The sequence below is a fragment of the Haliotis cracherodii genome, unplaced genomic scaffold (assembly GCF_022045235.1).
Source record: "Haliotis cracherodii isolate W230 unplaced genomic scaffold, xgHalCrac1.p SCAF_2, whole genome shotgun sequence".
Lineage (NCBI taxonomy): Eukaryota > Metazoa > Mollusca > Gastropoda > Lepetellida > Haliotidae > Haliotis > Haliotis cracherodii.
In genome coordinates, this window is record NW_027266275.1 from 33,860,913 (window position 1) to 33,887,063 (window position 26,151).

The window sequence follows — 26,151 nt, forward strand, 5'->3', positions numbered from 1 at the left end:
TGAGTTACTACATACTTTACCGATTATTAAGGCCATATTTCCCTTAGGATTCATAATGAAATAGTACATAACACATAACTGTACGCTTGTGGGGCGTCATAAAAAACTCCTAGATCAAACACCTCTTTCGGCGAAGGCTGCTTTATTGTCCAACAATTGTTGAGATAGATTTCTGTCTCGCGTAACATCACCCCTGTGACAGATTAATGTAGTACATTCGGCTTTTATAACTTCGTAAACTCATTACCCCTTTACACTCCTCAGATATCATTGCATTTATATTACTCATTTTGTACTTGTAACACGAATTCTGATGGCAGACTGTCCCAACAGATTCATATAGTTGACGGTACTAATACACCAAATACCCTTGTTGATTCAATAACACATACATACTTCTTGCATGTGGCGGATCGACATATTATATTTATTCCATCACAGAGTACAATCTTTCATAAAACAGTTCTACAAAGAGCGCTGGCCAACTGCTTCAGAGCTAGTGTCTCGATACTCATCCTCATTCAACCTTAGGGGTTAGATCTGTACGCAATGGCAGCCACCTTAAACCAGGATTTGGAGCGGATGCCTGCTCCTTTGACAAAATCAGTTATTTCTGCAGTCTCTGTAGAATTTCTGGAATCATCTTGTCGGGCACATATGCTTTCCGTGGAGAGTTTATGCCTTGAGATGTTTCGATACTGTGGTATATGTATGCACAGACCATAACCTTAATTCATTGTGTGATCCGAGGATCATATATTTATCAAGCCGAAATTTGCACTTAAATACATGCATTAGCTTCGTTGCAGTGTCAAACTGAGTTGAGAAAGAAGTATTAAATTCTTTCTCCAAGATATGAGGAAAGATGCGGAGGAGGATTTTAGAAAAGACACTTGGTGCAAGAGCCATTACGTTATGGCCTATTCTGACCATACTGTGTGAACAATTTTGACACATGCACAAACACAAACATGATGAAATATATTTATAGAACACGACGAAAATATTTTCACCTGTAATGGACCCGTGGCATTACGTCTAAATTCTATTCAGTCCATTACTGAAGCTGCTAGCAATCCACATTCAGTCACGAGGCCGTTTATCATGCCTCAGTGTTTTGTTGGTGCATACCTTTTCCCAAATTGAAATATACTTCCCAAACAAGAAAGAAGGGTTTTTCACCTCATAAGGGTCAGTGAATATTCATCTGAACTGTCATTCATGTCTTTCAGTTATCGTGACATCACTGTTTTTTTATATACATATTGCCCATTTTCCAACATAATCAATGGTTTCAAATCAAATCAATGGTTTCAAATCACGAATCATCCCAGTCTGGTAACAATAAGTATCCTTATCAATGCTCACCTCTATCCACTTCCTGCCTGTACCCCGAACTTGGAGATTCACAATCTTCAGCTCAGTAAACTTCAGGACTCCTGAGCTGTTGAACGATATTATCGGAGGCCGTGTCACTGTGATGTTCTTCATGAAACTGCAATAGTATCGACAAAGGGTGAAGACTAGTCATCTCGAAATCCGTTGAATCGATATATCGTTCAAGGCAATGTAGCGTTATTTTCCATGATTTCACTTTAGACACATCTAAGAGTGGGTGAGTATGGTTTTACGCCGCTTTTAGCAATATTCCAGCAATATCACGGCGGGGGACAACAGAAATGGGCTTCACACATTGTACCCATGTCGGGAATCGAACCCGGGTCTTCGGCGTGACGACACATCTAAGAAATGTGTATTCATATTAAACCATCATATATACAACTACATTTTTTTTTATTTGACTTAAGTTAATCTGCCATGCCATGACAGATTTATTGTAGTCATATGAACACATTCGGAAAGTTTATACAAAGCAATACAACAATTATTTACTTTTCGCCCGGAATATGACCTTCACTGAACTCAGATCTAAACTATGGTCGATAAACTACAAAATGACGATGTAACTGACACTTGTGCACAAAGACCGCGCCAGATCATATTACATCAATAGTACGAGTCATTCTGCTGGGAGGAAAGTTTACAAAACCAGTTTAACACGAACAAATGTATTTTACGCTCTTAAATGACAGTAATTCGGAAAGTAGCTATTGAAGCCACACCATTATCATCTAACAATAGACAGGGGATGTTTGACTGACTTCGTAATGACAGCATAAACTGACTTCCGCTAGCGCTCCCGGTGTTTGTTGGGGAAACACTTCCACAACACTCACGTGCCCCCGTCCATTGCGCGGTGATCCCTACTTCCTAAAACCGAGTAATTACCGGACATGCGCAGTTATCGAGTAATTGATACTACATGATTTGGATGTTGGTGTAAATCCAACTACAAACTCACATGTCTGTTTCCTTTCAAAGCTCATCTTATTTAATTAGGTTCAGTTTCTCAATTTGGTAACATTGATCTTGGTCAGTAATACTAGATATGGGGATTGATTTAGCAAGAGCACTCACGCGGACGTGGATAATACGTTCTGTTTCTATTAGGAAACGTACTGAAAATGTGTTAATTCCATCATCAGATAAAGCGCCCATAGAAAAAATGTACGCTGTAATGTTTGGCTAAGCCTTTTGGAACACAATGTGAATCCGTTGCAATCATTAGCCTCCACTGCTGTTCCATCACCTCCCATTGCAATGACATCATATAAAGGCCTCTTAAGGGCAATGAAATCTTCCGTCAGGTTATAAATGGAGCGCTGGTAAAACACTCTAACTCTCATGTAACTTTTGACATTTAAACATCTAATTCTCTGTTTTTGTACTCTATGAATTTGATACACCGGGCGCAAAAGAGACTTGTGAGAACGTCATGTGCTTGAAACTAGATACAGGCATGTTTTGTTTATGCATCCTGCAAACATGCTTTTGAACTGTCCTTAAACCAGACGGGATTTTTTTAAATAATGAGCTCATGAAAGAAACTGGTAGAACAAGAATTCTCCTCATATTTTACCCCCCAAACATAAACTGTTCGTGAGACATGCATGGTGTCTTGAAAGAAAGGTAACTATTTTCACAAGTTTTTATTTCACAATATATTTTGTCTCTAAAAAGAAATTCAAACCAGTTCAATCCTTCCCACAAATGTAATTGATCATTACACAAGTTGTTTCTATTTTCCCTGCAGAGGTACAATGGTTTGAAAGTAGAATAATTATTGAAGTGTGACTATCTTATGACCCTAAGCATTACAAAGACACAAAATGCCTTTGTACTGAAAGTATCTTGTCAGAAAAACAAATCATCAATTTGAAAATCATATAGTCCATACGATTAATAGTTTTAATGTTCAGTTTAAAACATTAATGCGATTAGCGTTGTTTTTGCTTTTTTTATCAGTAGGTATGCTCAGTTCCCACGTTTCAAACTGGATGCATCAGTACTAGTACTGTATATCGGTTTGTTCTGTTGTATTACAGTAGGAACCGGCTCTCGTTCCATCACTCGTAGGTGTTAATGAACGAGCGAATTTGGAATGCAGTGTATCACACAAGGCATGTTAAGTGGGGGAAACACCAGCTGTGGCATGTACACTTCATCCTGTCCACAAAACAACTTAACATTTCACACATGTTCCAGAAGCAAGACAAGGAACATTGTTCCGATAGATAACTATCAATAACCTGCAGAATGAGAGAGATTCTCACGTCGAGTAACCTACAGGGGGAAATACTGTAATTAACCCAGAAAAAGAGGCACTGAGAACATGGGCACAGGAGAGCCTGTGGTTTTTCCAAGGGCATAAACACTCTTCCTGCAGTGTTAAATCTTACACAGAGTATACAGCCTGATTATTCTCATCCTCTTAATGGTATAATCATGTCTTTCGCACTGTTACGTGATCTTTACTTTCAATCCTAGACACCCTGATCACCCAGTGTATCATATATTGATATATTCAAGATGTTAGGATATATAGCATGGATCCATTCGCCACCAAAGCTTTCCTTCCACTCTCTTTCTTTCTCTCTCTCTCTCACTTTTTCTCTCCTCGCTTTCTCCTCTCTCTCTCTCTCCTCTCGCTCCCCTCTCTCCTCTTGATCCTCCTCCTCTCTCCTCACTCTCTCCTCTCTCTCCTCCTCATGGACATTTTTTATCCTTTGATAATAACGATAAGTAATATTTGTGTGGCCAACAGGGGACATCGCGATCGGTCGCAGTGCAGAGTTACGCTGCTTTGTTTTGCCAGGACACGATGATCGTGGGTTGGAATCCAAGATTCGCCCAGACTACGATTATCATTTGCCAACCGTGCTCGTGCCTTTCTCCAATATAGCAAACTGACACACCGTGATTTACCTGAAATACTGTTCAAAGCGGCGTTTAACCCAAATCACTCAAGCACTCACTTGACTTACTTGTATATGATCTCGCCGTCATTCCAGTACATCCTTCCCCCATCCTGACAGTTGATCTTCGGGTGCAGGTCCACCTTCTGGATCATTCTCTTGTTGACCATGTTCCGCATCCCAGTCACCCACACGGTCACAGCAGCTTTTATCGCCGTCTCCATGGCGTCTTTCTGGTGGTCGTAGGTAATACCTAGGAAAGACACATACAAGTTAGGTTTATCATATGACGCACAGAGTAATGGGTTCAACCATGGATGACATGGGGGTTATGGACGCTGAGTTTCATATCACTAAGCTTCAAATACACCCAGAACAATTCCAGTGCTATCACAGTTATAATGGCCAATGTGGCCCAGTCGTCAAAAGCTCAACAAATTGTTGTGTACATATGCGTCTTTACGCCTGCCCAAAAACTATAATCGTGAGGTCGCGTCCACGATTCGCCACGATATTGTTCTCGGTTTGTTAGCGGCACAAATGCAGGCACTGTGTAAGACCTGCATCGGTATTTCGTCCCACATTGACCTTACATGTGTGATACAGTAGACTACGGTTAAAACGAACACGCTTATAACGAACTGACGGATATAACGAACTTACTTTTTGGTCCCGACTATTTGCTGTAGTTATGCTGTTCATATGCTTATAACGAACTACGGTTATAACGAACTAAAATAAAACGCCCCTTTGAGTTCGTTATAACCGTAGTTTACTGTATAATCCAAACGCGACATTAAAAACCATCTCACTCACTCCAGCGCTGTCATTCATGTTTGGTTGTGTAGTATAGGGATTAAAGGGTTTGTTCGTCACGCCAAAGTCCTGAGTTTGATTGTAATATAGGCACAATACGGGAAGCGGCATTGATATCCCATCCACGTCGGTTGAACATTCCTAAAGGTGGCGTAAAATTTCGCTTAATCATCCTTCCGTTTTACTAACTATTTACTTCCTTGGGTAAATGGCCGTAGATTAATGCAAAGATATGTACTGTAATTATTTCAAGTAAGAAGTACTAACGTTAACCTTTGGTCACCGACAAGTGCAACTGAGAGGCACGTCATTGCGGTGCTTTGATCAATTCATTTTACATCACGTAAGCTTTACGGAATATGTAACGGCACTGGCTTGTGGAAGTGACGTTCATATATATCATGATTTGGGGTACTTGCTGCTATTGTGGCACAAGCGTCTTGGTTTGACAAAGTAAATATCAACATAAACGAAATGATGTATTAAATCATAATCAAAGCAAAACATATTAAAATCAAACTTGTCCGACTCCATACCAAATTTCCCACACATCAAACAAGAAATAGCCGATTCATATTACATCGACAGAAATATATCATATTCACAATGTAAATACACACAGTTCATGACATTTTGGTCTCTCTGTCACCACCTATTCGTTTAAAACCATGAACTTGCACAATCCAAATATGACACTGGAATAGTTTTTGTTTGTTATCATCTATAGATATACTTTGTAACTTGTATGTATTCAAGATTGCATGTGAACTATATTCTGTAAACATATTGTTTGTGTATCCAAAAAGAAATAAAATCATACAAAATGTAATTATGTAATTACCTAACACCTACGTGGAGGATCAGTGCATCAATGTAAATATGAGACACCTATCCTTTTCAAATGGTAGTTATTCGGGATGGTATATACAAACTGTCATTCCTGGAAGATTCGCAGTGCTTCGAGATCTCAAAACGTTTTGTTATTGATTAATACAAATATATTGATATGGATTGCAACTCTCAAACCAAATTCTAGCATGCAATACGAAAAAAGCAAGTACAGAGACGTAACATTCAATTCAAGTAATGGGGAAAATTAGAAAATACTTGAAGTTAAATCAATCTCTCGTTTCATATCAAGCGTGAATTGAATGTTATCTTATTAAATAAAAACGCCATTATACGAAGTGGAAAAAATTTTACTTTATGCAATTGGAATTTGGAGGATACATGTAGCCGTGGCTATATCAGATGGTAAAGAAACATTTCATCGAAAAACGGAATATTAATTCGGCGAGTCAACCAGATTCTACACGGGTGATGTTTCCTTGGGAAGCGCCATTTATATTATTTCCTTCCTTCATAATCCGTTCTATAAGTTCTGATCGCTGTGATTGTATGTGAGATGAGGTTTTGTTAATTCTTGAATAACACATGTCAGGAAACAGTTGTTTAAAGCCCTATAATTTGTCTGTGACATGAAATACTGTCATTTGAATGACATGCGTGGGTTATAAGTAACTGACAAGACGCATACACTGCTGTAAACACGTCGAAAACAAGAAATTCATTGTAGAATGCTTTCAGGAAAACTATTAGTAATTTTGTGAAAATCTATCACAAAACTTGCCAAGTGGTGCGATGGTAACAATTGTTCAGAGAAAAAGTGTTTACAATACCCTGTCTGTGAATAAAATACACTGGTGTGTGAAATTAAGAAAATAACTCTAAGAAAAAAATATTGATTTCCAGGGAGTCTTACAGAAATTGGATTTGACTGTGAAAGTCTCGCTCTAAAACGACAATGGCAGATCTATAGATAGGTCCATCAAATAGGAAAACATATGTGTCTCCATATACACATGGGACAAGATTCACGATACACATCTTGTCTGACGTAGACTGTGAGGTATCCAGAATCCCACAATCTCATCTTATATGGAAAGGCAAGGTACAAGTTACTTCCTTTCGAGTCTTTAGACGTACATCCTCAGGACATCTTAGACGGATAAAGTACATCCTCTGATTGGTATATTGCTTTTCGGTAATTTGTAGAGTCTAGAAGGAGAAGCTGCTTCTGCACGTCACTTAAACTACACTTTTACAGTCGAAAGTTCCAAGAACTCGATCAAGTTTGTGCTCAACAAAGGAGCACCGTTACAATTTGAAAAATGTTTAATCTTTGGTGGAGTTGGTCCGTACAAGTAGTTCCCTAAAATCCGAGGCGCCTCTGTGGTCTAGTGGGTAGATCGTCTGTTCGGAGAACGGATGGTCGGTGGTTCGATCCCCTGGTCGTGTCGTACCAGAAGACGTTAAAACATGTAACGACCGCCCCAATGGTCTAGTGGTAGTGGCCTCGTCGTACCCAAAGACGTTAAAAGATGGTACTTTTTGTTACCCTGCCTGGTGCTCATCATTAAGGGGCTAAAACAAGGACTGGATGGCTTGGAGTTAGTATATTGTGTCTGAGTGCGGTAATCATGTTTAACTGCGGCATGGTATCTCAATGGGCTAGCACTATAACATCGGCATTAGTCCGGACTAGTACAAGCACACACATACACACGCGCACGCACGCACGCACGCACGCACGCACGCACGCACGCACACACGCACGCACACAATGCGCTCGGCATTAAGAGAATAAAAGCAAGGAATGGTCGGCTCAGAGTCAGTATACTGTGTCTGCTTGGGGTATTCATGTCAAATTGTGGCATGGTATCTCGACGGACTAGCACTAAAAACCGGTTTTAATCCCTCATAAGTGCTAAAACCGACTTAAAACCTCACCTCAATCCACCTCTTATTAATATCAAGTATATTTTATTTCTCAATTGTTATAACATTTTCACCTCACTACCACTTCGCCCTTAAAAAAGATGGGTAGGTTACCTGTCTTGTCATATATTATAACGTTGGTCGTTAACATATTCTTCATGCTATCAACCATTGGTTTTCCAGGCGAAGATAGAAGAAGGAATACGGGCCTGATGGTATGTCTCGTGGCCCATTCCTGCTTGCCTGGCTCGATGGTGTACCGTTCACCATCATAAAGATGTGAACTTGCAGACTGCGGCGTTAGACCCTTATTCACACATACTTGTTCGAATCTATGTGATGTCTGTCAAAATACTTCGCAAGATACTTTTATCCGTTACGATAGCCTGATAATTATTTTTATTGGATTCATCACCCTAAACTATCGTGTTTTGGTATGATTTAGAACAATTATATATGCCAATATCAGGTTTCTTAAATGTCAAGGAGATTACAAAGAAGTAACCAAATGAATACTACGTCAGTGTCACTCCGCGTTATAACGTCGTAAAGGCTAGGCAAGATCAGACAGTACAACTGAAAATTTAATTAAGAGTTAGGTTGACATTTAACTGTCTTGGGAATACTAATGTACAATATAGTGTCTGGCAGGTAGAAATGTTTTCTTATTAATCCTGACAAAATGGGAGGAACTTTGGCATTTGTTCAACAAACAAGGCCAGGGACAAAACAGATGAGTGATACAAAAGTGTCATTATTGTTTGAAGAGACGAACATTGAAGTGTGTACTCTATAACTACTGCATCAATAGGAAACAATTTCTTAATCGTACAAGCGATATGTTGATATATGATATGTGCCTGGATATATGTTATGAGTGACTAATTTTATGACCGCGATTGTGGAAAAAGAATGATCGCAGGTTAAGATTTTGTATTTTTACACATCAATATGTGACCCATTAGACGGATGAACGGAAGGACAGACAGACAGACAGACAGACAGACAGACAGACAGACAGACAGACAGCAATCTATCTTGAAGTTTATAGACCACCAATTAACGTGACACGTAAGATGGCGTTCACCGCGTCAGCCTCATCTGAGGCAAAGAAATGTCAGCAGCAGATACACCAAAATGTACTGACCACTATGACGAACACATTGAGAACAGAATGAAGACCAGGTGTTACACCAGTACATGTACCCACCAAGCATTCCGAGATGGTAGGATCTGGAGGCGTATCTTGACGTAGGTATCGCTGTCTGGGTTAATATCCATACGTAGTCCACAGTTGTAAGACCAAGGTTACGTGCGTAATCCATAATGTTTTTACTTTCTAATCTGAAATATTGAAAAGATTATTATTTGCAGCAGACTGTAAAATATGGCCTTATAATTACTAATCTTGACAAAAGTATGATTTCATGTGTTGACATTACTTGTATAGCTGTAATGGTGTTATGAATGATACACATCTCTGTGTAAACTTATAGACTTATGAATTACAATAGACGATAAGAAAATGAAAACGTTATTAAATTAAGTTAATATTATAATACAGATGGTATGTTGATACGTTGCATAACTAATATATATGGCGTGAGTTTAAGCCAATATATGTAGGGAATGAAAACCTAAATACATGTACATGTATGTTGGCACTGGTGCCCCAGTCGTCGCTCCAGGCACCTTATTTCGCTGTGCTGAGTTACGTCCCTTGGACACGCAAGAAATCTTCTGGTTCTGGGTTCGAATCCCGGTTCTCCCAGATTATTATTTCAGGGTTCTGGGCACCATGCCCGTGATCGTGGGTTTCAAAGGTGTGAGAAACGTCTGTGAGCTTCATCCCTTTCATCCCACATTAAGCTGACAAGCCGTGATACAAATGGAATCGTGATGAAAGCGGCGTTAAACCAAACTCACTCACTCAATAAATATATTCTTACAATATGGACGAAACATGACCGAATCGATGGTATGCCCTTCGAACAGATGAAGACGTCCCTACGGGGATACATGACACTTTCTATGGATAGCAACTTCTTTTATTCTTTATCATTTATGTCCCATAAAAAGAGTCATGTGCCATGTACTTATGTTCTCCCGACTTCTAAATGACTCTCAAAGACTTCATACCTATGAGGGTTTTCGTATCAACGTTGTTCTGGCTGATGGGATTCCATTGCAGCATATCCTAATACCACCTTTGCGATAAAATGTAGAGCTAATACGTTGTTTAGTTGTGATGATTAGCTTGGTTCCGTGGCAGACTTTATACACTGTCATGAGTATTAACCTTGCGTATGTCTGAGAATACTAATTTGCTTGGAAATGATTTTTTGTTGCATTGTATTTGTTAGTATCTTCTTTTGTATGCATGTGTCTTCTTTTGATGTGGAATGTGGAGGTAATTATTCAAGCATGTTATTCACATGTGTAAAGAATATGTGTTTATTGTTTTACCGATGCTCATATAATCAGATGGATAGGGGGGAAAGGCATACGAAGTTCTTCCTACCTCATAATTCTGGCCATAAATGTTGTTAGACGCTGAATCAGCGCGTTAGAGAGAATTTGTATTATGCTTCTGACAGCACTAGTCGGGGTGTTCCGTAAACAATACAGAACACAATTTACCATCATGAGCAGCGTTCCACCATGTCAGGTTACTTTGGCACAGGATACTTACGCAAACTGTTATCAGTATTGTGTTTACCGTGAACGAAGGGCCTTGAATTCATCGCCAACAATTATGAGATTTGGTTTTACTGTGGCAAATCGACCCCGAAAATGTCGACGTTTCTTATCATGTCGATACTTATCACACACTGGTACTGGCGTTACTGGCCGACTACATACAAACACAGAAGTCGACCATTAGAGGAACAAACAGTGGTCAACCATGTCTCCTCGCATACATTAAACCTCAGTAAGAGAAAGAAATTAAAATACTCACGTGTTTGAGTGTAATAAAATAACCCGTGCATCTGATTCGAAAAGTTGACTGAGCTGAGCTTCTGCCTGAACCTGGCTAGGTTTATTTCTTAAAGTTATCTCCTTAAGGATTTTAAACCTGAAAGAAAGTGAACGCAAGGTAAAAGCATGTATTAAAACGAGTGATCATGATAAACACTTCAATGACAAAATATTCCTCACGGAACTGGACTATTTATCGAGGAGTTAGCAAAATGGGGTGAGGCGGGGTTAGGTGTAGTGGGAGGGGTGTTATTTGATAACACAAAATTTTCGATCATTGTTTCAAGACATAATGTCTTTTTTGACTGAGTGAGTATCGTTTTACGCCGCTTATAGCAATATTCCAGCAATATCACGGCGACGGGACACCAGAAATAGGCTTCACACATTGTACCCATGTCGGGAATAGATCCCGGGTCTTCGGAGTGACGAGCGAACGCTTTAACAACTAGGCTACCCGACCACCCCTTCTCTCAAAGAAGGAGCCAAACATATATCTCATAATTCCACAACACATTCTTCAGGACATCCAGCATGCGGATCCCTTGATCTTAAATACTATCAATCAAAGTGCCCGTTCTGCTGTAGTTTCTTATGCTTATATTTGCTTACATTTACACATTTTCTCCATTTTACTCATAATTCCCACTGGTACCAATACGACGTGGAATGATACGGCGACATGGTGAAGTGTAATTACAGCCACCATGATGAGAGGGATAGTATAGCCGTACTAATGACGTTATCTGGTCCTGGATAGATAGCCATCCGTCGGGACAATTCCCAATCAAATCCGACTGTTCTCGGCTCAGAATGGGAGCAACGTGTGCAGAATGCCTACAACAGATGTCCACAAAGTGGGCTACAGAGTCTCCAATGTGCCTGCTCAGTACGCTATACAACCAAGCCTTGCTGCACCACGCTCTCCTAATGTAACCATCTGACGCCGATTACCGATCATATTTAGACAGACACAATTCTATCTTCTTGAAATGTCCTTTGATGCTCCAGAAAAGGTTATTAATCTGATTCCCTGACAAAGATGCAATAAACGAAGAAGATTAGTATGTATTTGTCTCGTTAGACAGCATAATCATGTTCCTATAACAATGTAATCATCCTTAGTGTTGAATTCAATTATCATTGCTCAAGGATTTCTATGTGTGTACTGAATAAATAGAAAAATGAGTTCAAATATGGTGCATATAATATCATATTTATATATCAATAATACATTTTAAGCCTAATGTGGTGAACAATATTGGTTGATAAATTGAAATTAAAATCGTATGAATCCCTTTTTACGGATTTTATTGCCTTATGTTACATTTAGGCCATATCATGTTGTTATTTGAAAAAACAGGTTTACAAACTGTTAAATATTACAGTATATACAGGAATTTCCAACGCTTTGGGCATGCATCTACAACAGTTTTGTTATGTGCAACTACAACTATATGGTTTGGTGCATTATAACCCAAGCATATAGAGTACTCTAATGTGATACTTAGGCCTCCGGAAAATTGCGCTGCTGTGCGCAACCCATCCATTATTCCATTATAACATTACACAAGTAGTCAGCTTTCAATTCAGCACATACAATGTAATTCTAAACCTTTTGCACTTACAAACCTTCAGAACAATGATCAGAATATAGCATGTTTTATCGTAAATGATTTTATGTCACCATGCACAAGCACTTGAAGAATATCATGTTGTTATATGGCAGTGTTGAACAATGTTTGAAACTGTATTACATTGTTTCCGTTGAGATTCAGTAGGAGTTCATTGCATTGTATTTGGACAATGATCAGTTGTCAGGCATGTAGTACTATTTAATGTAAGCAGTGGTGAGGAAGGTATTATATGTCGATGCTCGAAGTATCTGTAAATTTCCGCAAGGGCATGCTTGCAAGTTAAGCGAAACATGTGGAATACTCCTTGTTCAAGTGACACTAGACTGGTCTGATACTGTGTAGAAGGTGTTGGAAGCTGGTTAGACTATAAAAACGGAGCGGGTGCGTGCCCTCTCATCTCACATTTCATCATACATTACATCAAGACCCGTTATTATGTGAAAATCTCCCCGGATTCCCAGCCAAGACCTATCTTGGAAGCTTGATCACTGTTGCGGATAGGTGAACATTATTACCACTGAACCTTATTGATATCACCACTGCCATCATATTTTTGTTGTTGATATTTTCATTGAAAATTGTACCCAAACTCTATTGCATACTGCCATTGTAATTGCTGTGCAGTAGTTTTATTGATTTGTAAACGTAGTTAACTATGTAATACAATTGTTGTTTGTTTGTTGGTTTAACACTAAATTCTTTTACATACAGTTTTCTTGGTTAACATATTATTTCAATTTGTGAATCGACACGTAACACTGTATAGAGCAACGACATACATTTTGAAAATATAGAATTTGAAAATATAGACGTGAAGAAATAACTCAAGGATACAATAATATTATTTTGAAACAACGCTTGTCTCGTGTTATATTATTGGAGGGAATGGCATCAGGGTGGATGGTGCGGTAGGTGAGGGTTTAGCACCACCTTGACATCACCTGGGACCCGTTCCACAAAGCATTCTTAAAGCTCCGAATATCGTAAGCCAATGTTAAAGTATGGGAGTTAAGATCGCCTTGGCGCTAAGATCTCTTTGTGGAACGGGGCGCATGTGTCCTCAAAGACAAGTTCAAAGTCATTATAACCCCGAGGCCCTTATTTAAAGACATGAAACGTTGTAACGTGACAGTATACAAATTATCTTGTAGCAGGCCAGTCATTCGCTTCAGATCCAAGACGTCACCTGAGACGCCGTCAGAAGCAATAACGAAGTTGAATCCATAAGACGTTTCCTGTCTTTGTGAAGCCAACTCCTAAATGCCAGTCAAGGGCTTCATGAGACCTGTATTTGTTGTTAGCTTGATATGCAATGATTCCCACCAAATTATAACGTTTTCCTTAATTATATTAACCGTAACGCCACCGTGCCTAAAGCATTCGGTATCGTAGCTTCTGGCAATGCCATTTTGCACCTTTGAATCATGGCAAAACAAGGCTCTAGTGGAGCAGTATCATTATTTCAACATACACATGTACCCACCCTATAAATGTACTGACATGACGAAGCCATCCCATAACACAGTTAACATCAAAGATAACGTCTCTTAGACGACACTACAGGGAATTCATATTTTGGTAACGCCAAACGGTTGTTTTTATGGGTATTTCGGCTTTAACTGCTGGAGAACCAACTTGCCTCACAGGCCTTTTGCCATCTGCTGTAAATTCAGGAGCATCGTGAGTTTGTTTAACATATGATCTGAGTGATGCGATGAAATCCTGATGTCCTGCCACTTCAGTAGTCACTACAGCGAAGTCTGTCCAGTTGTAGCGCGTTAGAAGCTTGAGCATTGCTTGAGTTTGATGTTGGATGGTAGGTGCGATTTGTAAAGTGCGGGCTTCTTGCATTGTCTGAAACAAAACAAATTGCGACAATTGTAAAGCGCACGTAAAATCCCCAATGCAACATTTTTAATCTAATTTGCAAGCATAAATTTTATTCTACGTCGTAATTGCTGTGGTTTAAGGCTCCGGTCGTACCAGTGTGAATGTCAGTGAACATTGTAAATAATGTAACTTACACTTCACATGTCATTGAAATGAAATAGGTTACGTAACCTTACCGCTCTGAACTTCTCTGTTCAGACATATTCAGACTCTGAACAGACATATGAACCCCCTTGGGATTGGTCATATCAATACATGAATTGATCACGTACCACCCCTCTGGAAACTTGTTTGTAGCAAGGCTATGACTAACCACAGTAGAATCTCTTTATCAATAATTATGTTCTCTCTAAATGAAGCATAACACCAAACATTCACGCACGGGGCATCATAGAATTTCACCGCGTCTTCATCACTTAATGGACAAATAGACACTCGATTCTGATATTGAAAACTGTGAACAAAGCACACTAAACTATGCATTTTTTCAGACAGTTTAACGCGTGACTACACATGGATGGATGAGTTAAGTATTGAAGTATATGTCATTAACATGTTTCAATCTGACCTAGCGTGCCCTCGATGGGCAGAATGGTGGTCCTTTGCAGGGGAACGGTGATAACTTCATGTAAGGTCATCGATTATACTGGAACATTAGGTGAGGTTGAGTAAGAGGAGCTGGTTGAATAAACGTCTGTAGACATGTTCTCCCTTACGTGTTCGGTATTTAATCGCGTACACAAAACGTCAACCCTAATATTTACTGTTATACCTAAAATAAAGTGTGCACTTAAACAATGGATTTGACCAAACAAATTACAAACGTTATCACAAGGCAACTAGGCGAACGTTAATAACGTGAACAGTGGCCGAAACACTGCAAACTTTAGACCCTAAACAAAACTATTATACCCGTATCAAATAAATCACCATTGAATAACCATTTCTTGATTGTTTAATTTTAGCCACCATCAAGCATGGGTGTATATTTTCATTTGCCCTGCAGTACATTTCCTTATGTAAAGATTTTGATCGATTCACCTGCATAAAAACGGGTGTTATCTGAAGACAATACGTGGCCATTACTGTTTAAATACACAATAAGGGACCACAATGATAACTGGTCAAAATGTTAAGCTTTTAGGATTGTGAAGTTTTTAATTTGGTTCAGTATATATAAATAACATGGTTGTTCATCGGTACTAATCTAACATAGCGCCTTGGAGAGTATGACACTATGCAATTACTGACAGTAGCCCTCGGCAGATGCTACGTGTTGGTATCAAGTGCTGAATGTATATGAACATATCAAACAGACTACATGTATGCCCACGTTAATTTTGTGCAATGTGTCTATGTCATTGTGAAACTTGGTACATAAAAAGGTCAATACTGACATCTCTCCTCATGATAATATTTGCATATTTAGAAAATCAATAACATGACGTTGATCTTATATTGTTTTCTCCCCAACTATTCCATCGTTATACAGTTCTTTGACAATATGTCATTATTTAAAGTGAAAATAAACGTGTAAATGGATGCTGGTTTTTGTTTAAAAAAACTGATAAGGTCTTTGATATAGGAGTCAGCATTGAGACTTCCCGCGCAAAAAATTGAATAATATGTAAGCTCTTCTATCGTGTGAAGGTTTATGACAACATCTGAGTATTTTTGGCTTGTAAAAACGTATTTCGCGGCTCTGATTTCCTTGTCAATAACAAATGTCAACGAATATGACGTTACAGACTTTACTGAGTCACAGATCAGCTTGCACGGTATCTCCTAACAGAAGTTCCAACAAAAACGCCCACGACATAGATAAAAATCCCAATCGTCTCAGTATAGTAGCCAGTATACATAAATGACATCTTGTCGTAAAACCAATTACTGGTAACAAAACCTTTACAGTAATATTGAAATCATCTTCTGGCATTTACTTTTTAAAAGGTGATGATATGCACGAAAAGATAGAGCTAGAGGAGGAAAAAACGACCACTTCAATTTTCTCCATGAATCATTTTATTCCAGAAATCCTTACTGTTTTTGGCATCAGTATCACGTGCTCTACCCACGTAACGCAGTTTAAGAAGTAGTCTAATTATGATGTGGAAAATGTTTTCCTTTGCAAATATAAGTTTCACTTATGTTTTAACATGTATATGCAGGCATAAGTTCATATAATAAAATATGGGTTTAAATCAACGATGACTGTGTTATCATTTCTGATGAACTTTGCTATGTTTCTTTTTCAGTCGGTAAGGACATGGTGTTTTCACATGCATATACCGTGAATGTTTTGGGGAATATGATTTAATAATCTTGATGAACCAAAAGCCAATCATAAACCAATCAAACTAGAAATCCTAGATGTGGAGATTCGAGGCTTATCAACAATCACAGCCTTTCTATTGTGTTGGCTTATTAAGAAACAACATATTTTGGAAACGAAATTGCCCAAACGAACTGGTATTTGCTTACATTCAAGTTCATTATATGAACACAGACATATTTCTTCTTTGTAAAATGACAGCTGGTATACGAGGATGTATGAAGTCAAACTGTCAAGAGTACCAGGGTTAAATGGGCTGGGTATTAAAGACGTCATCACATAAACAGCAACAGTCTGTGAGACAGGTGCATTTGTTTGAAGTATTGAAGATGTTGACAAGTAAGATCACTTGAGGAATGCTTGTTTGTTTGTTGTTGCACTCAGCAATATTCCAGTTATATGAGAGCGGTACGTAAATAATCAAGTCTTGACCAGACAATCCAGTGAAGGACATCATTAGCATCGACCTACGCAATTGGGATAACATTACATGCATCAACCAAGTAAGTGGGCCTGACCACCTTATCCTGTTGGCCGTCTAGCATAGTCATTACATGTACGATACGCATAGTCACCGTTTACGACAAGCATGGGTTGCTGAACACATTCCAACTCGGATCTTCACGGGTAATTTGAGTTATTTAGTGTAAATGAGAGTGGATATGACACATTCAGCGAAGAATATGGTACAGTTATTATTCATGATGAATAGGGTTGATATATACAGGGTACTAGTGTATACATGTACATTCAGGCTATACAGTGTAGGCATTATCCTGGATAACTGAGGATGATAGTTTGTAGTGTATCGTGCATGTATAGGGATGGCTTGACATATTCAGGAAATATGGGGGATGTTGTGTGTTCACTATCCTGAATGATTGAGGTTGACTATGTATTGCATTTTTTCTGTTCGTTTGAATCATGATTTGATGATGATGTACTACAGTGAATCTTAGAAGACGAGAATCAACCGCACCCTATCACAGCTGCTAATCTAGCGCTGGCCTCTTCTGACTGTGCAAGGTGAAATGGGTTTAACGTCGCGTTATATAGCGCAGGAACTTTGGTAAAATCTTTTGGTATGACGCGGCCAGGGGATTGGACCATCAAATGTATCTGTACATTGTAAATAAGTATAATACATAGCGTATAGCATTATCCTTTTTCGCATATGTCTTGTTACTTATGTAACTTATTTGATGTACTTTTTGAAATACAGATCAATCAACAAATCAATCAATAGGATTGGCGTGTATGCACTACCCTGATTCACTTCGGATGAACACAGTAATAATTGAAATGTAACAGTCATTGATGATTACATTTATGAGTGAATGAGTATGGTTTTACCTTGCGTTTAGCAATATTCCAGTAATATCACGGCGAGGAACACCTGAAATGAGCTTCACACATTGTACTCATGTGGGGAATCGAATCCGGATCTTCGGCGTGATGAGCGAACACTTTAACCACTAGGCTACCCGACATCCCTTTACTGTTATGAAGCTGACGAGAAATGAACCGACAGTCAATCCGTTAAAAGCTGTCACCATTATTATCTACTTAAATAAGAACGAGAAACTCAACCTATTTAATCGTTGTCTGTGGGTACAATGAACATAATGAAGAAACGATCCATAAAGATATTGAACTGGATTTAATCATACGTGGAGATCATATAGGCAGGCTACTTCTCTGCTCTGTTCTGATGGCATATTCGACCAACACTTGTGTTCACAGAGTATGTTTTACCACAATACACGTACTGTCGCCCTCTTGCTTTATGACATTTAAACCTCGCCTACTATGTGTACATGCATGACAACGGTTGTGTTTTATATTTAACATTTCCAAGGAGAAAGGGCATTTTGATTTGTGTTCGTGTGTAAATTAACTTAAAGCAACCAACGTGCGTTCAATTTCCGGTGAAGTCCTCAACTAAAGTTGGAGCAATCACATTAAAGCAACAAAGGAAACCTAATAAACTGGAAACACACTTCCCCTAATCTCAACACAATAGTCATCATAGTTCATGGCGGAGAGACGTGTGTGTCAGTCAGTTACAAAACTTACAAATTGAAACTTGAATCTGATAATTTGAAATGATGGTGGTGTCCCTGCAGCTAATCATTTCCCTTTGAAAATAGTCATTATGGTGTCAAGTTTCACCGGTTCACACAACTATGGCATTTGCCAGCGTCTGGAATCATGGAAGTATTACCTTCATCTTTTAGAAAGTACATACAATTTCAGTTTCCAAGTTAGCGATCATCGTATATATCGTGATTTATGTAATGCAATTTGGAAAGGCATATTGGAGATGTACGTTTTCTACGCTTTTGCGTGTAGAAGACGTGTGTAAAGTTTTGGTCATATGTCGTGTGGGACATTTATAGCACACAAAAAAGAAAATATATGGAATCCTGAGCATATAAATATACACGTAGGGTGATTTGTTTGGAGTTCTAAATTGCTTCTTTCTCTGCTGTGTGGCGTAAATATGATACAGCGATCAAACGATTACCTATGATCAATGTGTCATCTTCAAGAATAACAATTCCAATTGGTTTAGTTTTTGTTATTATCGTCACATAATGCCCCATTTAAAATTTTATGTGAGCAGACTCTTGACTCAAGCAATTTCACGCATGTATGCAACAGATAATATTCGCAACACATGGCTTCTAAGAGAAAATTGACAGCGTTATTTCGTAGCGGGACATCTTATTATTGCACGTCAAGATAAGCATTCCGTTATGGTCGGGTCATCTTTCATCTTCACCGCGCGTTACTAACACATGTGATCCGATTTGCCTCTGCGGCTTTCGTGAAGGCATCTACGTGATGACTAGCTCAGATGTATACAACAACACCATCATCACCAACCTCTCCTGCTTCGCCTTGTCGTCTACTTGCACGTACCTATTTGGTTCACCGTTTGGCTGAGTACCATTATTAAGACAATATGGTGGGCTACTCTCAACTATTCTCGTGTATATAAATAACGTATGGCGCCTATTTGGATCTGATGGCAGAATATTCATGACATTTAGAATAAGTACCATTAACTCTCCTTCAAATTTTGCACGACGAATAACCTATATCTCACCAGCAGCATTGCATAACGTTCTGTGTTTTGGTAAATAATGGAAATATAAGTAAACGCATTTACTCATTTATAACCATAATATGTGATTAAGGATTACTGTGAATAAATGCATAACAATGGGTAGCAAGCAACGCTACAAGGATGTAAATGTCGATACCTGAAAGCTACCGTTCCCAGTGAACGTCCGGGAAACCCATTCTCCTGATTAACGAATTATATACATGTACATGAACCAAATGATAAAACCAGCTTCTTTTTGGTGCGTGGTACAGTTATTGTCATTCAGCCTTAGCTTTTAATGTATAGTCTATAGACAATTTGACAATCGCCAAGAAGATTGGCTTCCGGACCTACGAGGTTTAAATGTAATACAGTTGGATTGTGTGTATTATTTAGTTTGCATAAATAATGGCAGAAATGTGACATTCATACCCGTTCGAAGGTTACTTTCAATAATCCTACGTCCATTGTACGATACCCATCATAAGCATGTGTTGATAAATCAATATCAGATGGCGATGATACCAGGCGTTCGATGGCACCGTCACAAAAACATGCAAAGGCAAGTCAAGTTTTGACCTGAACAAAAACGGGAACACGTGTCTATCATAAACCTTTTTTTACATTGCACTAAGACCTGGACTGTTGCAACCCTGATCAAACAACCTTTGATCAAGAATCTTCGAAAAAGGCGCATGTCAGACTGAACCTCAAATGTAGTGAAATATAGACACCAAAGTCTGGAGCTGCTGGAATATTGATCGCCATAAAGCGAAAGTAGACTTTTGGAAAGATGAAGTCATCCTTCTTTTCTTACTGTTTTGTGGATAGTTTATTGTCATTCTGAATCGTAATGCGGAGATCTGCAGTAAAATACGTTTATAATGAACATGCTTATAACCAACTGACGGATATAACGAACTGTTTATGACGAATTGAGCTTATAACTAACTAAAATTAGTGGTCCCTGTGAGTTCGTTACAACCGTAGTGTAATCGTAAAGATTAATATAAAACAGATGAGGCGGTTTCCTTGGTCTCCTATATTTCAAGTTCAGATGGGTAGTGGAAGGGTTATGGTTATTTGACTACAATTGAACGATATCAGATCATCGATATACCTGCAGCCTAAATTAAACTAGTCCCGTTTCCCTTGTTTTGCATTTTCGAGCAGAAAAGCCGATACAGATACTTCAACCCTAAATGCCTCATCCACAATTTTCATATTTGCACATGAGGATGTACATCATTTCACATATTGAATTCATTTTTGACAAATTGTTCGGATCCTTTGACATGAGGGACGGAGAAGTATATACGTTACAGGAGCGTACTTTTAGAGTAGCAACCAGTTTTGTAAACGCTGAGAACCTCTTGAACCATAACCAAGGTATGGTGATTGTGTTAGGATACATTAGCATAAACATATTCAGAAGATTGATGTTTTGTTACCCTTCGTGCTATCGCCCAAATCTGGATTCTATTATCTCCCATCTATGTCAACCTAAGTAAGTAAGGATATGAGTTCCAAACAGGTAAGAACCTTAAGTCTGCATGTACAGAATTGTGGGTGGGTGGCAGAGCGTGGAACAAGCCTACAAGGTTTCCAGAAATCAACTTTTGGAAATGTTTACTCAACAAATCAACCCAGAAAATGTCTTATCAGTATGTTTGTTTTCTTAGCATCAACTGTATCACTATCGTGTAGGTAAAACGGGAAGAAATACATCTCAACGACATAGATCGTGCCTGTACAAGCATGGTTTTGTGTGTGTTGGCTGGTGTTTCTCTTGTACTATTTTGTAAACATATTCACAATTAAGTTAATGAGTTTAAAGATTAAGTAAATAAGTAAAATTAGGCACCAACATTGAACAGTTCGCTGAGAAATTATACTCTCTCTGCCAAGAGGCCTTGCCACTTACCCAGTTACACAACTGTTGTTTGTTTTTACGAATATACGCTAAGTAAATATTCTTCTCTACCATTATGTTATAGTAACTTAGTTTTAAAAGGTTTGTGATTACAAAGTCGTGTTAGCTGCACTTTGTTCTCATTCTATTCTTGGTTTAAAAACGGTAATTATCCCATGACAGTAATTAATACGAGTCTAGACAAATTGAAGAGACTCTAGAGTTACTATGTAGATATGTTACCCAGTCTGGCACTCGGCATGAAGGGGATAGAACAAGCCGGCTCGGAGTCTGTATACTGTGTCTGTGTGTTGTGTGTACGAAACAACGCCGCATGTCCTAGGCCTGATTGCTGCTCAAAGGTAACCATCGATCGCCCATTCCACGCGCTGCTTAATTTATAAACGAGGCCTACGTTACCGTGCTACTTTCAGCTTCATCACGCATGTCCTAACTGGTAGGTATAACACGTATTCAGTATGGAATTTCCCTGTGAAGTATTAAGGTCACGTGTTTCTTCTAGGTCTTCAAGCCATTGGATATGGCTTGATGATTTACTTAAGTTGAACGGAATACAGGGATACATGCAACCATTCTATAATCACACACAGACCCTATGTTCCATGGAGTGTTTGCCCTTTGATCCAGTCGCAAATATACATCCACACTGTAACATAAAAGAAGTGTAACGATAATAGTGTAACATTACTTTTCAGAGACTGGCATGCCATATATCATGGAACGGTTAGAGGGCAATAACATCCATCTCCTTATGCTCTTTACACAGAAGGTTGCTGTTAGCTCGGAATCCTAGCGCCAGAACAGATACATAAACCATGAATGCTTCAACCAACATAGCAATGTTTAGTCGGTTATGAGGTAGTCTGTAAATGATAGCTTAAATGTAACTTTCCTGTTGAAACATAAAGCCTCGAATCTCTGTCTCAGTATCTGTATGGAATGATATAGCTTCGCTAAAGCCTGTATATCCATCACGACGCGCCATTGTGTCATTCCCAGCGTCGCAAAAACTCAACATGTCCCTTCCTGAATCCAGGCATTTAGTCGTGCGGAGCAAGGAGCCTGTGGTTCTAGGATCAAGTGAATATAGATAGTGGACGCCATATGGCATGGCTTATGGCTGTAAGTACCTAAATGGAGGTAAATGTTTTTTAGACGTCTGAGCACTGAAGTAAAACGACGTCATAATGTTTTATCACTATCAGAAACCGTCCTGTGGGGCTTCCGGGTCAGATAAGATCCCCAGTACCTCATGGTCGGTCGTTTCCTCGAAAGCTGAAACGGGATAGTCGGGCTGTATTAGGTTGATTGCGAGTAATCATACACCGATGTGGAGGATATGCACTCGAGCTTTAACTCACTGGTTCAGGACGCCATGATGAAAATTTTAAAAGTCAAGTTTCCACCCTTGCCGAACTAGGCTGGTATTATGGAGTCACATTTTGGCTGGACTAACGAGTTTTTCCATATTTCAATCAAAATTGCGCAACGAAATCGAAATCCGGTTCGTTAACTGTCGTGCAGATTTCGGTCGATTGCAGGATTAGCAAAACATGTGCAACGCCAACTTGTTGTCAACAGACATTTTCAAAACCTCTTCATGTTTTTAATGAAGGTGCTCGCGTGATTTGATGCACTTCGCGATGTAAGACACATTTTATCACAATTTAGATCTTGATTATCGATCAGATCGTATTGACTGGGCGCCGCCATTTTGTTTGAAACAAACGCAAGTGATGAAATCTGATTGGTCCACATGAGAGGCTAAGAAGGGACATAACTCGTAATAACAACTGGTGGCGCGACGATCGAGCCCAGGAATTCCAGCCTAGTTCGGCAAGGGTGGAAACTGGACTTTTAAAGTCAGTTAACTCTCTTGCCTCGGGAAGATGAATTTCAGCTTCTGAAACAAACATGCTTTATAGGGATACATGTCCGACATCAGAAGTTTGTATGAAATGTATTTAATTAAATAAACACGGATTCATGAAACTTGATTTTTGTTTTTTTCTTGTTTGTTTCAGGAACCAAGATGAACAGGTGACCTCGCTATAGGGTAAATCTTGATGTAATGTATTTTTGCGTTATATCGAGAACAGCGCCTCTGCAAGCCGGCTTGTGGGAATACAGGAACATTATTTGATAGCATGTAGTGGATCTGCGATATGAATCTGAAACATCGATACTCAGCTCACGTCCTATGATGGGCATTAGCAGTGCTAGGTCCTTTGAAGTCAAATATTATCCCTGACTTGAAAGATTTGGGGATATACATAATCGTGACGAAAAACAGACCAACTTATACTGACAAATATCAACGAACACTGTCATCAAACATGTTTTGACCATTCCTGGGCACTTTTCATGCGATTACTGTCGCTATGAAATACGCTTTGATTCATGCAAGTTGCTCTGTCTACAGTTGCAACGGCAAACCGACCATTTCCAGATCGCCGTTTATAGCTGTATCATGACGGATGTGTTTGGATGTAGTTAATTGATCATACAGCAAAGCTTCATTTTACGTGTTGTAGAAATCTAATGTACAATTTAATCAACATATGAACAATACGGGCGGTAGGGTAGCTTAGAAGTTAAAGCGTTTGGTCGTCACATGGATGTCCCGGGTTCGATTCCCCTCATAGGCATAATATGTGAAGACCACTTCTGGTGACCGCCGCAGTGCTATTGATGGAATATTGCTAAAAGAGGCGAAAATCTAACTGACACGCTCACATTTACATTAAATAAAACAGGAAAGCATTGATAAATGTAGTACATCTCAATACATACGTAGGTTCTAAGATGTATCAAGTCGTAACGTGAAAGGGGGCGGTCGGGTAGTCTAGTGGTTAAAGCGTTCGCTCGTCACGCCAAAGACCCGGGTTCGATTCCCGACATGGATACAATGTGTGAAGCCCATTTCTGGTGTCCCCCGCCGTGATATTGCTGGAATATTGCTAACAGCGGCGAAAAACCATACTCACTCACTGTAACGTGAAAGTACCAATATTCTTAGCCACATGCAAAGACATTTGGAAATAATGTACACATAACTGACATGCCATTCCGAGTTAACGACGTCAGTAAAAAGGTACACGCCTAAGTCTATGTCAATTAACTCCCTACCACTTCTATTAAAGTCTTTTCTATTATGTACTGCGTTTTGTTTTGTTTCGAGTAAATATGAATAATGTTTGAACTGTAGCTTATATAAATATATTAACCAGAAATGAAATCACTCATATATTACATTTTGTCAACAAAGCAGTAAATTCTATAATATGTACAATAATATTCATCATGATATGTATTCATAAAGTGGTGTGTGAATGCGCGTAAACTGTTTAACATACACGTACATGTAAGTTCATAGAACATCGCGTATTAAAGAGAGATTGGATTACAGAGAAATCATTGAATCCGTTCGTGACTGATAATTGTCCACATACCGAGTTGACAGGTGACAAAACGTGCATAAATGCGTTAACCATATTGTGACCAGATGAACATACGCAATGCGGCTGTGTGTGTAATGTTTTAGTTTGACGCTGCCTTAAAAAATATAAAGTCATAGATTAATGTAGTTGGGAATCAAGCAATGCAGTTCTTAGTCATTTGGTGCAACCTATGCGCGTGGGATTGTTCTCTCAATGGATAAAAACATTATCAGGGCATATACGGGATTCCAAGCTAGGATAATAGAATTCCTGATTGTCGGGGAATCAACCGTGCAGCGGCGTGGACAACTGTGCCACCCGTGGCCACACAGCACTCGTCCTACAGTGGTAAATGCACCAGAGAAGAGCTTCAGTGACCATACATACGGGACCGCCTCAGTGATCAAGTGGATAGAGCGTCTGTCCAGATAGCGTAAGGTCGGTGGTTCGAACTCCAACTGCTTCATATCAAAAGACGTTAAAAATAGGGCATGGTGCTCTGTCTGACGCTCGGTATTCATTAGGGGATGAAACAAGGACTGGTCGGCTCTGAATGGCGTATCCATGTTAAGTGAGTGAGTAAGTATGCTTTTTCGAGCAATGTTCCAGCAATATCACGGCGGGGGACACCAGAAATGGGCTTCACACATAGTACCCAGATGGGGAATTGAACCCGGGCCTTCGGCCTGAAGAGCGAACGCTTTATCCATTGCATGGTGTCACATTGGGCTAGCACTGTAAAGCTGGCATTAGTTCGGTGTTGTACAAGCAGACACACACACACACACACACACACACACACACACGCTACACACACACACACACACACACACACACACACACACACACACACACACACACACACACACGTCGCTATATAAGCGCAATAACCACATATCCATATCACCATATATAGTA

General features: G+C 39.2%; 1 protein-coding gene across 3 annotated transcripts in view; it reads right to left on the reverse strand.

Moving 5' to 3' along the window:
* Positions 1 to 26,151, reverse strand: part of LOC139468014 (glutamate receptor ionotropic, NMDA 2A-like) — a 200,111-nt gene that overhangs the window by 19,287 nt on the left and 154,673 nt on the right. For all 3 annotated transcript variants that reach the window (XM_071249667.1, XM_071249668.1, XM_071249669.1), the window contains 5 exons: positions 14,166 to 14,380; positions 10,870 to 10,986; positions 9,121 to 9,254; positions 4,386 to 4,569; positions 1,369 to 1,495 (listed from right to left, as the gene is read on the reverse strand). In XM_071249667.1, coding sequence (XP_071105768.1) covers positions 1,369 to 1,495; positions 4,386 to 4,569; positions 9,121 to 9,254; positions 10,870 to 10,986; positions 14,166 to 14,380 — 777 coding nt within the window. The remainder of the gene's footprint in view (positions 1 to 1,368; positions 1,496 to 4,385; positions 4,570 to 9,120; positions 9,255 to 10,869; positions 10,987 to 14,165; positions 14,381 to 26,151) is intronic.